At 42.5% G+C, this 12,500-nt stretch overlaps 2 protein-coding genes and 1 non-coding gene across 3 annotated transcripts in view; 2 read left to right on the top strand and 1 right to left on the bottom strand.

Moving 5' to 3' along the window:
• Positions 1-5,335: 5,335 nt before the first annotated feature.
• Positions 5,336-5,781, top strand: LOC141485999 (histone H2B). Its single transcript, XM_074183759.1, has one exon. The coding sequence runs from the start codon at positions 5,346-5,348 to the stop codon at positions 5,715-5,717; it is 372 nt and encodes a 123-aa protein (XP_074039860.1). The 5' UTR covers positions 5,336-5,345; the 3' UTR covers positions 5,718-5,781.
• A 2,927-nt stretch (positions 5,782-8,708) lies between these two features.
• On the bottom strand, positions 8,709-9,159 carry LOC141485969 (histone H3). Its single transcript, XM_074183732.1, has one exon. The coding sequence runs from the start codon at positions 9,117-9,119 to the stop codon at positions 8,709-8,711; it is 411 nt and encodes a 136-aa protein (XP_074039833.1). The 5' UTR covers positions 9,120-9,159.
• Positions 9,160-12,455: 3,296 nt separating this feature from the next.
• Positions 12,456-12,500, top strand: part of LOC141486037 (small subunit ribosomal RNA) — a 1,920-nt gene continuing 1,875 nt past the window's right edge. The window contains exon 1 of the ribosomal RNA XR_012467593.1: positions 12,456-12,500. This exon is cut by the window's right edge and continues 1,875 nt beyond it. This is a non-coding gene — a ribosomal RNA (small subunit ribosomal RNA).

Raw genomic sequence — 12,500 nt, 5'->3', positions numbered from 1 at the left:
TTTTTTTCGGTAACAAAACCGCCTGAATATTGGGCAAAACACCACCTTGAGCAATGGTTACTCCTGATAACAATTTATTGAGTTCTTCGTCGTTTCGAATGGCCAGCTGTAAATGTCTAGGAATGATACGGGTTTTTTTGTTATCGCGAGCCGCATTACCGGCCAATTCCAAGACTTCAGCTGCCAAATATTCCATTACTGCGGCTAAGTAAACCGGGGCGCCGGCACCAACTCGTTCGGCATAATTTCCCTTACGAAGGAGTCGATGAATACGTCCTACTGGGAATTGGAGTCCAGCCCGACTGGAACGGGACTTTGCCTTTCCCTTAACTTTACCTCCTTTTCCACGTCCAGACATGTCGAATCGTAGATTAGTATTATATATCGGATAAATTTAAAGAATTCACTGAGAATTATTCGATGTTGCTCTAACAGTAGCTTTCTATACAATGATTTCTATATAGAATCGACCTGTATTAATACCGTCCTACCGACCAATGGGCGTTCTCGAACGCTCAACTTTCCGGTGGGCGGAGCCTACTAGAGTTCCAGTTACTATCTGAAATAGTGACGACAGAGTGGCGTCTTTTACACTGTCAAAGTGACAACGTAAAGATTTTGCTGCGAAAAATTTTTGATAATTTTGGTGTTTCTGTTAGATGATCAGCCATTTACCAGTGGTAGTTCTGTTGTGTTAGTTGTGTGCGTGTTATAGTGCGCAAGAATCTTCAAAACTTCTGGTGAGTACGTTTAGATTTGTCATTTTCGTTACTGTTCACTGTGCTCACGCCTGAAAGTTTCCAATTTAGTTATGTCCACTGGCAGTATGGAGGAACTGCTTCGCGGTCTGGCTGGCAGGGAAAAAGCCGAGATTGTTAGCATTGTATGCCAACTAATCTCGTGCTTCGGCCTGAGCCAGGCAGATCTGCACGGCAGTGCATTACCAGTCCCTGGGGCCAGCCGTCAAATTTTGACGGATGAAAATCAGGGAGTGGCTAATACCCCAACTGATAGTGAAATTTCAGCTCGCGATTTTGAAAACGCCAGCGTTCTTTCCTTCTCCTCATCGACGTCGAAGAAACGTCGAATCAATGAAGATTTTCCTCCTCTACCCGATATATCCAGCCACAAGGTAAGTGAATGGATTCTGAAAGAAAAACCTAAAAAGAAAGTCAAGGCCAAGAAAATATCAGAAAAAGCTATTATTGACAATGTGAGAGAAGAGGCTCGAAATTATTATACTGAGTCCGAGACCTCACATCAACCTACCCAAAATCCGGTAGATGAGTTGGCCACTACAAGTGGTATTGAAAAAAATGAAGATATGGAACAAGATATCATTTTGGCAAATGACAGTGTTTCCAACTCAGGAAGTACTGTCAAATCAGTTCATGGGGAGGAGCCTGGTACCCCCGCCCCTCTCACTCAAAATCAACCGGCTAAGAAAGCCAAAATTCCACCTATTGTTGTCCGTCAGAAGGACAAATGGGTATCCCTGTTGAAGCTGACGACTCAGGAGAACATTAAGTTCTCTAAAGCCGTCAACTTGCATGATGGCATAAAGGTCCAACCCGAGACTCCTGACGACTATCGTCGGCTGTCTAGATTGTTGGTGAAGGAAAAGATTCCTCACCACACTTATTCGCTCCCTGAAGAACGGCAAATCCGTGCTGTTTTCAGGGGAGTGCCAGAACATCTGGCGACAGAAGACGTTCGTGAGGAGCTCGAAGCCAGAGGCTTTGATCTCGCATCTGTAACGCGTATGAAGCGGTACAACAAGCCCATGCCGATGGTTCTTGTCCTATTGAGCAGGGACCAAAGGCACATCTTCGAGGTCAAGGAACTCCTGAGCATGAAGGTACAGGTTGAACCTCAGTATCCCAAAGTTTCGGTGGGTCAGTGCCACCGATGTCAACGTTTCGGCCACTGTCAACGTAACTGTCTAGCAGTCCCCATCTGCGTAAAGTGCGCCGGCAGGCATCTAACCAATGCCTGCAAAAAGGCTAGGACTGACCCCCCGAAATGTAATAATTGTAAGGGGGCCCACACCGCCAACTACCGTGGATGCCCGTCATACCCGAAGGTACAACAAAAGGGGAAGTCTTCTGCAAGGAAGCCACCCCTCCAACAAGACCTGTGGGATCTGGTCGCGTTCAAGAGGGGGTCAGCTTTGCAAGGGCTGCATCCAAGGGTGCCAACAGTTCTGCAAAGCCTGCCCCCTCTCAACCTGGGCCCTCTCCTCAGACGCAGGGGGTTTCAGACATCTGTTCCGCATTGGATCAGATGAAAAAGTTGTTCGTACAATTCCCCGTGTTACAGAAAATGTTCACGGTGAATACTGACGTGTTAACTGGAACTGCCAATGTCTAGACAACCAACGTTGCCTAGATCTCTTAAGATAGTTTTTTGGAATGCTAATGGCATTCGTTCAAAGAAACTAGACTTTGAAAACTTCCTGATAGACAATAACATCGATGTAGCTCTAATACAAGAGACGCATCTGAGGAACGAATCTATTGTCATTCCAAACTACAGATTCTTTCATAGAGAACGTGTTGGACGTGCTGGAGGGGGAGTTGGCATTCTTGCCAAACGATCTCTTCAGTGCGTACAATACGGCATTGACAGTGCCCGTTTACACGGAACTGAGGCTGTAGGTGTCGAAATTCGACTGAGCAGGGGTTGTCATAGAATAATCTCGGTCTACAATCCCCCGAGCGTTCGATTACTCCCTGAATCACTGGATGAACTGCTGATGGGAAGCGACACTCCGACAATTGCTGCTGGTGACTTCAATGCCAAGCACAGACCATGGAGCAGAGCCACTAATCGAAACGGCCAGGCGCTCCATGCGCATGTTGACAGACATGAATATCTAGTGCTGGGACCAGATGAGCCTACGTACTATCGCGGGCAGACTAGGCCTGATGTACTAGACATTGCGCTTCTCAGAAATGTCTCTCTGACTAGCGAAATTTACGTTCTGTCGGAATTGGACTCCGATCATAACCCAGTAGTCCTGGTATTGGGCGATGAACTTCCTCCCCCTGGTTATTGCGTGAGATCTAAGACGGATTGGGATATCTTCACAGCCCAACTCGAAGAGATGCGCGCCCCTCCTGAGGTACTCGACTCTCCTGACGAACTCGACGCGGCAGTGGAGCGTTTCGAGCTTTCCGTGAATGATGCTCTTCGAGCGGCCACCTCCAGGGAAGAGTGTCCGCTGAGGAGCTATAATGAGTTTCCCCCCCGTATCAAAGCCTTGATACGGGAGAGAAATCGTCTGAGAAGGCTCTATCAGCGAACCCTTTTCCCAGGGGATAAAACTGCGGCAAACAGGTTGGCCAATCAAGTCAAGCAGGCCACCATTGATCATCGAAACGAAAGGTGGGAAGAGCTGTTGGAATCCTTTGAACCTGGGAGTGACGAGCTTTGGCGAGTCACTCGCAGGCTTAAGGGGAAGAAGACTGCTCTCTCACCCATTCACGGAGAGCGCGGAGTGTGCTACTCCCCCGCCGACAAAGCGTTAGCCTTTGCTGACACGATGGAACGTCAGTTTCAGCTTAACGTTGATGATGATGACGACATTGATCGTGATATGCTGTTGGAAGACCGGGTTCACCGACTCCTCAGGGAGGATGACGATGACGACATCCGTCCAGCTTCTGTGGAAGAGCTGAAGGGATATATTAAAGCCGCAAAGGCTAAGAAAGCACCGGGAGCTGATTCAATAACTAACAAGTTGTTGAAGAAGCTCCCGGACAACTGCGTTGAGTGCTTACTGAATATAATTAACAGTTCGCTGTCCCTCAGATACTTCCCCAGCAGATGGAAGCATGCGGTCGTTGTCATGATCCCAAAACAGGGTCAGAACCCGCTGTTCCCACAGAACTATCGTCCGATAAGTCTACTCTCTTCGGCGGCTAAGCTGGCTGAAAGAGTTGTTCTCCAAAGGCTCAACGAAGAAGTTGAGGACCGAAATGTTCTGCCTGATGAGCAGTTCGGCTTTAGGAGGGACCACTCCACTGAGTTACAGGCTCTAAGGTTGGTCGAAAACACAATCAGCGAATTGAACACAAATAAAAAAGTGCATATCGTCCTATTAGATATCTCGAAGGCCTTCGACCGAGTTTGGCACGAAGGTCTTCTGCATAAGCTAAACACATTCGACCTACCTCGGGGCCTGATCCGGTGGATCGGGTCTTTCCTGAAAGGTAGGACATTTCAGGTTAGAGTAGAGGGATCTCTGTCTGATAACAGAGAGATCCTTGCTGGAGTGCCACAGGGGGCCGTGCTCTCTCCGACGTTATACTCACTCTACACCAGTGACCTTCCGAGGCACGAGCGTGTGAAAATATCTCTTTACGCTGATGACACGGCTCTCCTCTCGTCTTCCATGGGTCGGGAGCTCGGTGTCGTCTATATGCAACGTGCATTGGACGACCTCGAGCGCTGGTACCTTGACTGGAAGATTCGAGTGAACCCGGATAAGACTCAGGCAATAACCATGGGAAGATTGAAATCTTCTCCGGCCAGGAAAGTGAGAATCTCTGGAAGGGAGATTGACTGGCAAGCGCGGGTAAAGTACCTCGGCCTTCTGATAGACCGTAGACTCACTTGGAACCCGCACATAATGTCCGTCAAATCTAAGATCGAGGGTCGGATAGCACGTCTGTACCCTCTGATAAATAGAAAATCAAAAATGAGTCTAAAAAACAAAATTACCATCTACAATACGATGTTCAAGTCTGTCATCATGTATGCTTCAGGCGTATGGGGACAAGCGGCTCCGACCAATATTTCCATTTTGGAAACATTACAAAACAAGCTAATGAGGATGATTGTGAATGCTCCTTGGTTCGTGCGGAACGATGCCATCCGCAGAGATTTGCAGCTACCTTCCATTCGGCAGTCCATTCAGTCGAGAAATCAAAGAGTTTTTGATAACGCAGAAACTCATGAAAACCTATTAGTCAGGGAAGCTATGGATTACGCTATAGACGACCCCTCTCGATATAGAAGGCCCCGACACTCTGTCGTATGAGGCCCCTATATCCTCCGATGAAAGATGAACAACGTTTTCATCCAATTCACCCCATCCAGGCAGGGGTACATCGTGAAGGGCGGTACTGATGTCTGAGGACATTCTTGCCGCCATACCAACAACATCCATTCAGTTATGACCCGTTTGTCCTTCTGACAAACATCAGTTAAAAGGGTAAGGGAGCAGGTCTCCAATCCTGAACGAAACCAAGATGATCGGCAGGCGTCTTTTACACTGAGTCGAAAGCAAACCTGCACGATAGTACTTGTTTGTTTGATATTGACGAAATTAAATTTTCAGAATGCCACCCAAAGCTAGTGGAAAGGCTGCGAAGAAGGCCGGAAAGGCCCAAAAGAATATATCGAAGACCGATAAGAAAAAGAAGAGGAGGAGGAAGGAAAGTTACGCAATTTATATCTACAAAGTATTGAAACAAGTCCATCCCGATACCGGAATATCCAGTAAAGCGATGAGCATCATGAACAGTTTCGTAAATGATATATTTGAGCGTATCGCAGCGGAAGCCTCCCGTCTTGCTCATTATAACAAGCGATCGACTATTACGAGCAGAGAAATTCAGACTGCAGTACGTCTGTTACTTCCTGGTGAATTGGCGAAGCACGCCGTCAGCGAAGGCACCAAAGCAGTTACGAAATATACCAGTTCGAAATAATTTACTTATTCCGGTCTACGATATACATTCTTAAAAAAAAACGGTTCTTTTCAGAACCACAAAATATTTATGAAAGAATTCTTACAATATCGTTTCGACGCTGAATGATAATTTATTTTTGCTAGGGCGCTAGGTCTCACTCGGTTGGGTTGCCTTGTTATCAGTACATTGTTACCTCCTTTCGTGAAACGCGCGATGATAATAAATAATTTTGCCACCTATATTTAGATGGTGCTTACCTACCTATCAACCTAAAAAGTTAACGTTCGTTACTGTTATACTAGTCATGTACTCTATTACTTATGTTATTTTTTAACGTGTTTTTTATTTACGTGCTAATATGTTGTCTAAAAACGTTTATGATTAGCATTTCTGATTTCGACTATAACATTGACGATTTATATATTTCGGGTGGGGGTGGGTGTGTATTACTCCGTTATAGATAGAGCTCACAGTATCGTCGTTCGTTCGTTCGTTCGTTCGTGTTGTAGTATCGACCTTTTTATTGAAAGTATATTACGATGATTATATCTTATCGAATATAACATTAATAACGTTCGTTATTATTCGAATGCCGTTTTCATCGAACACTTTTATAGGGATAATTTTTGAAAATGTTGATGCTATTAGAAGCGTCGGTTCTTGGTTATAGTCGTGTATGAAGGTAGACACGAGGTCTCTTCGATGCCCCTATTCACTCGTGTATTTATCGAGTATTATCGGCTAATGTATCATGTTTCTATAGACAGTCGCGCCTATGATATTTATTCGAAGGTTCCTTCCAGATCATCGATTACGAGTATTTTCGGAAAGGAATTGTCTGGAGTTACGTCAAAATCATCAATACTTCATATTTCATTGTAATTTACTGTGAGTTGTCGAGGTTTAATATTAGCTTTTTCTTATCAGAAAATATTTTCGGAATACGTAGAATCTATCCACGTTATTGTGCTAGTCGAAGTCTAAATAGGAAACCGGCATTGATTTCGTAAAGAAGTTGATGCGAACATTTCGACAGCAGAATGGAAGCCGTCAATATCGTGTCTAACGAGAATGTCGAGCGTTCAGTCTCCCGTCCGCCTGTGCTTCGACCCAGAATATTTAAACAAACGGAACACCAGAGGACTACATCATTCTCTCTAGACGCCTAACGAGTGTAGCATCTATCTTCCGAGAATATATTGTCAGTTGTTTTTTTACTATGGCAGACATAGAAAATCAGAATTCTTCGGCTTCGGCTAATTCATCTTCGTCGCCGCAGGCACAGTCTACTGCGAAGAAAGAAAAGAAAGTTAAAAATCCAAGAAGTAAACCTTCTCACCCACCTACGTCGGAAATGGTTAATAACGCTATTAAAGGATTGAAGGAACGGGGTGGTTCCTCTTTACAAGCCATAAAAAAATATATTGCGGCGAATTATAAGGCTGACGCAGAAAAAGTGGCACCTTTCATCAAGAAATATCTTAAATCTGCGGTTGCTTCCGGATCATTAGTACAAACTAAAGGAAAAGGTGCATCGGGGTCGTTCAAATTGGCATCGGCATCTTCTGGTTCGGCAAAACCGTCGGCTACCGAAAAGAAAACGTCCGGTACGGCCGGTGCGAAGGCCAAAAAAACTCCCGTTAAACGCGTAGCTGGTGAAAAAGCTAAAACCGGCAAGAAGGCTGCTGCATCACCGAAAGGTAAGAAAGCCTCTCCGGAAAAGAAAGCGGCTGCCGCAGCCAAGCCTAAAAAGGTAACTGCCGAGGATAAAAAGACCGTCGCTTCTAAGGTTTCGTCCGCGACTTCTGCTAGTAAAACCAAGTCTCCTTCGAAAGCAAAGAAAACTAACAAAGGACCAACAAAAAAGCCGAAAGCACCCAAACCGAAAACCGCGAAAGCGACCCCTGCATCGGCATCTTCTCCGAAAGCCAAAAAAGCTGCCTCTCCAAAAAAGAAGAAGTAAATTCTTCTATCAGTTGACTTCTCTCTCCGGCGACGAAGTCTAAGAAAACAAATGGCCCTTTTCAGGGCCACAATTTTTTTTACAAGAATTCGTATATAATTCAACTGTCCAACAAATATATAAATAAATAGTCAGAACTACCTACCTAGCCTATCCCTATAAACAGAAAAAAAATAGATAAATAATATTTCTTCCGCCGCCGCCGCCGACTATCGAATTGATATGAATCGAATAATTTCGTAAAAGAGTAAAAATTAAAAAATATTGCTCTGTCTTTCTATTTCATTGAAATATGTCTTGTGAACAGTTGACTTATTTTCTGATATTGGGATCGTTTCAGGAAAATGAGTCAAAATCATTTCGAGATTTCCAAACTAAGGGTGTTCCATTTGAGAAATCACTGATTTTTATATCTTCAGAATTACTCATCGACTCCTAATACCTCGTTCATCATTTTGGAAATGTTACTCCTCCTACAAGACGACGGAATGTAATATTTTGATGAATCAATAATAGCTTATGTATTCTATGAGACTTGTTTTCAATTTTATAGGGAAATGGCTCGAGAACCGAATAATACCTACTTTTTCTGTATAAACGATCGAATATCTCGAGAACGATTCATTTTTGGTATAGGGTATATTACAAAAAGTCACTCGAGATTTATGCCAGGTATTCAAAAATATGAATCAGAGGAAATTTACGAAAAGATGGTGATGTTATGAGCGATCTTTCATTCAGTGATCGCTTGTTTTTCGTTATTTATCTCAGCCGTTTCTAAAAATGATCTTTTCGAAAGATTCGTTTCGGAAAGTAAAAAATTTCAGTATTATAATCCATATTTGGATCATACTGAACATGTTCTGCAAACACCCGTGATTTAATATTTACGTGATGCGAGTTATTGAAAATATCATACATTCATTCATTCATTCATTCATATCTATCGATAAACGAATTCTTTCATCAATTGCATTTTGTGGTTCTGAAAAGAACCTTTTTTTTGTATATATTTTCAATATATATTGGGATATATATATATGAAATTAAGCTCGTTCTCCGCGTATTCTCCTTGCTAACTGAATGTCTTTGGGCATAATGGTAACGCGCTTGGCGTGAATGGCGCACAAATTCGTATCTTCGAAGAGTCCTACCAAATACGCCTCGCTAGCTTCTTGCAAAGCCATGACGGCTGAACTTTGGAATCGTAAATCGGTTTTGAAATCTTGAGCGATTTCTCGAACTAAACGTTGAAAGGGTAATTTCCTAATCAACAATTCAGTACTCTTCTGATAACGTCGAATTTCTCGGAGAGCAACAGTACCGGGTCTGTAACGATGAGGTTTTTTAACACCTCCCGTAGCCGGTGCACTTTTGCGAGCTGCTTTAGTAGCTAATTGTTTTCTCGGAGCTTTACCTCCAGTCGATTTACGAGCGGTCTGCTTGGTACGAGCCATTTTCAAAACCTATTGCGAATTGTAACGAACGAAATGTATACCGAACGATAGACGGACAACATATGAACTGAGTCGGCTTATACACGCCAACTATTATATACCATCTAGACGAGACGCCATTGGTCCGATTTCCAGTTGTGGGCGGAGTCATGAAATTTAACAAAACCCGACCGAGTTCGGTGTAGAACTTTAGTCGAAGTCTGTCGTTAGTATCACTAACAGTATTTCATTCGTATCGTGCAGTATATAATTTATTCTTAACATTCGAAATGACTGGTCGTGGCAAGGGAGGTAAAGGTTTAGGAAAAGGAGGAGCGAAACGTCATCGTAAAGTATTGCGTGATAATATCCAAGGAATAACGAAACCTGCCATTAGAAGATTAGCCCGTCGAGGTGGTGTTAAACGTATTTCGGGTTTGATATACGAAGAAACTCGTGGAGTACTCAAAGTATTTCTCGAAAATGTTATCAGAGATGCCGTAACATATACCGAACATGCGAAACGCAAAACCGTCACAGCCATGGATGTTGTATACGCCCTGAAAAGGCAAGGTCGAACCTTGTACGGATTTGGCGGTTGAATTTAATGCCTCCCCCTGTATTGTCCTTACCGTTTCCATAAAAAAAAGGTTCTTTTCAGAACCACAAAAGCTTATGAAATGAATTCGTGTGTATTTTTTATATTTTTGAAGTAAGTCTCAGGTCAAGAAAGTAATACAAATCATGAAATTATGAAACAACAAAATTTAATTGACGCTCCGGAGGGGCGACTTCATTGATGATTCCAGTGGCGCATTTGCTTTTTCAGCTGCAGGAAAACCCGGAAAAACCTGCAGCAGCAGCAAGCACCACATCATGTGAACATCTTGATCTACTAATGTCTTCTCTTTTATAAAACAAAATGTAGGGTATCTCCAGAGACTACAGTAAATTTAGAACATCGCCAGAACACTTAGTGACACGACTATCGTCAAACTTAATCGACCTCTGCCCTCCGGTAGCAAGCAGAATATCGGAAGCGTGAAATAAAAATTTGAATTGGAAATTTTGGCGAAATAACCCGAACGGAAAGTGTAGTGAAAATATAAAAGATAACGGAAAGTGTAGTGAAAATATAAAAGATAACGGAAAGTGTAGTGAACGTTTACCTCTGCCTTCCGCGAACAAGCAGAATATCGGAAGCGTGAAATAAAAATTTGAAATGGAAATTTTGGCGAAATAACCCGAACGGAAAGTGTAGTGAAAATATAAAAGAAAACGGAAAGTGTAGTGAAAATTTAAAAGTAGCGGAAAGTGTAGTGAAAACATAAATATAACGGAAAGTGTAATGAAAGTTTACCTCTGCCTTCCGGGAGCGAGCAGAATTTCGGAAGCGTGAAGAAAATATTGCAGATGGAAACTTTGGCGAAAATAATCGTGAACGGAAAGTGTGGTGAAAATATAAAAGATAACGGAAAGTGTAGTGAAAATATAAAAGTAACGGAAAGTGTAGTGAAACATAAATATAACGGAAAGTGTAATGAAAGTTTACCTCTGCCTTCTGGGAGCGAGCAGAATTTCGGAAGCGTGAAGAAAATATTTCAGATGGAAACTTTGGCGAAAATAATCGTGAACGGAAAGTGTGGTGAAAATATAAAAGTATCGGAAAGTGTAGTGAAACATAAATATAACGGAAAGTGTAATGAAAGTTTACCTCTGCCTTCTGGGAGCAGCAGAATTTCGGAAGCGTGAAGAAAATATTTCAGATGGAAATTTTGGCGAAAATAATCATGAACGGAAAGTGTGGTGAAAATATAAAAGATAATCGGAAAGTGTAGTGAAAACATAAATATAACGGAAAGTGTAATGAAAGTTTACCTCTGCCTTCTGGGAGCAGCAGAATTTCGGAAGCGTGAAGAAAACATTTCAGATGGAAATTTTGGCGAAAAATAAATCATGAACGGAAAGTGTGGTGAAAATATAAAAGTATCGGAAAGTGTAGTGAAAACATAAATATAACGGAAAGTGTAATGAAAGTTTACCTCTGCCTTCTGGGAGCGAGCAGAATTTCGGAAGCGTGAAGAAAAAATTTCAGACGGAAATTTTGGCGAAAATAATCATGAACGGAAAGTGTGGTGAAAATAACGGAAAGTGTGGTGAAAATATCGGAAAGTATAGTGAAATTTTCGCCAAAATTTCTCTTTGAAAATTTTTTATCACGCTTCCGAAATTCTGTTTGCTCCCATTAATTCAAGTATCGTCTCACCGTCTCAACTCATATGTTGTAATGGCGAGAAAGCGGTATAGGCCTTACACAAATTTTCACTACACTTTCCGATAAACATTGTAATCGAGACGTCCTGTTGTCAGAACGTTATCCTATAATATTTTAATATATCGATCGATATGCGTATTCATGTCTGATACAATATCATATCGACGGATATAAATTATATTGACTAGGACTATACGAAAAGTGGAAAAAACCGAAAGTCGCGTAGGGTCCCGTCAGCGTTAACGGAAAACGGGCGATGTGCTCGAAACGCCGCTATAGGGGGATAGGTACGTTTCGAAACGGATCGAAAACGCTTCCTCTATAGTATCGGCAGACGCTTGCTCGAGCGCTGTCGGTACCGTGGTCACCGATAACCAAATCACACGATATTCGTTTTTCTGCTGAATAATAACATTAATTCGATATCGTGTCGAGTGCGGGCTTCGCCCACGGTGGTGTGGATAGTTCGTAGTAGTATATCTTCTGCTTCTACCCAACCGAAACCGTCAGACACTGCGAGATCGCGGATTTAGCGAGCGTTTCTACGTAAGCGGTCCCTATGCGATCAACCAAAAAATAACAAAAATTTTGTTATTACACAAAATATGCGACAGCTCTCCTCTGTCCGAGCGAGAATAAATATAATTTCGGAACGAATCTTTCGAGAACACCGAGTCGCTTTCAATCTAGCGAAGGGTCGAGAGAATGTTCGAAGTTTTGTGCCGGTCGACGTATATATCGTCTATTATATATTGTATTTCGAAAAATTACCATACGTACGTGTACGCCGGTGGTTTGTGTAACATTATCATCAGGTCGAGTACGACGAGCGTGTGTTGTAATATTTCTTCTTGAGCAATGTTATAGTTCGATTTGTTGTCGGTCCGGTTTTATTTGAATGAAATAATGCAGAGACACATAGAGATATATAACAACTTTTTCGTTGAGCGTGGCGTTTCGAAAATTTATATTTCGTATAACGCACACACAACACGCACGAAAAGAGAATATAGATCTGTTTCCGTATTTATTATTATTTTAATATTATGGAGACTGAACTAGTTCTACGATAGAACGTCAGCTCCCTGGTTGATCCTGCCAGTAGTCATATGCTTGTCTCAAAGATT

Source organism: Leptinotarsa decemlineata, unplaced genomic scaffold (genome assembly GCF_025532065.1).
Source record: "Leptinotarsa decemlineata unplaced genomic scaffold, Ldec_3_MD MMD2_tig00026342_RagTag_RagTag, whole genome shotgun sequence".
Lineage (NCBI taxonomy): Eukaryota > Metazoa > Arthropoda > Insecta > Coleoptera > Chrysomelidae > Leptinotarsa > Leptinotarsa decemlineata.
The sequence above is the reverse complement of the archived record's forward strand: the minus strand, read 5'-3'. Positions and strand labels throughout refer to the sequence as shown.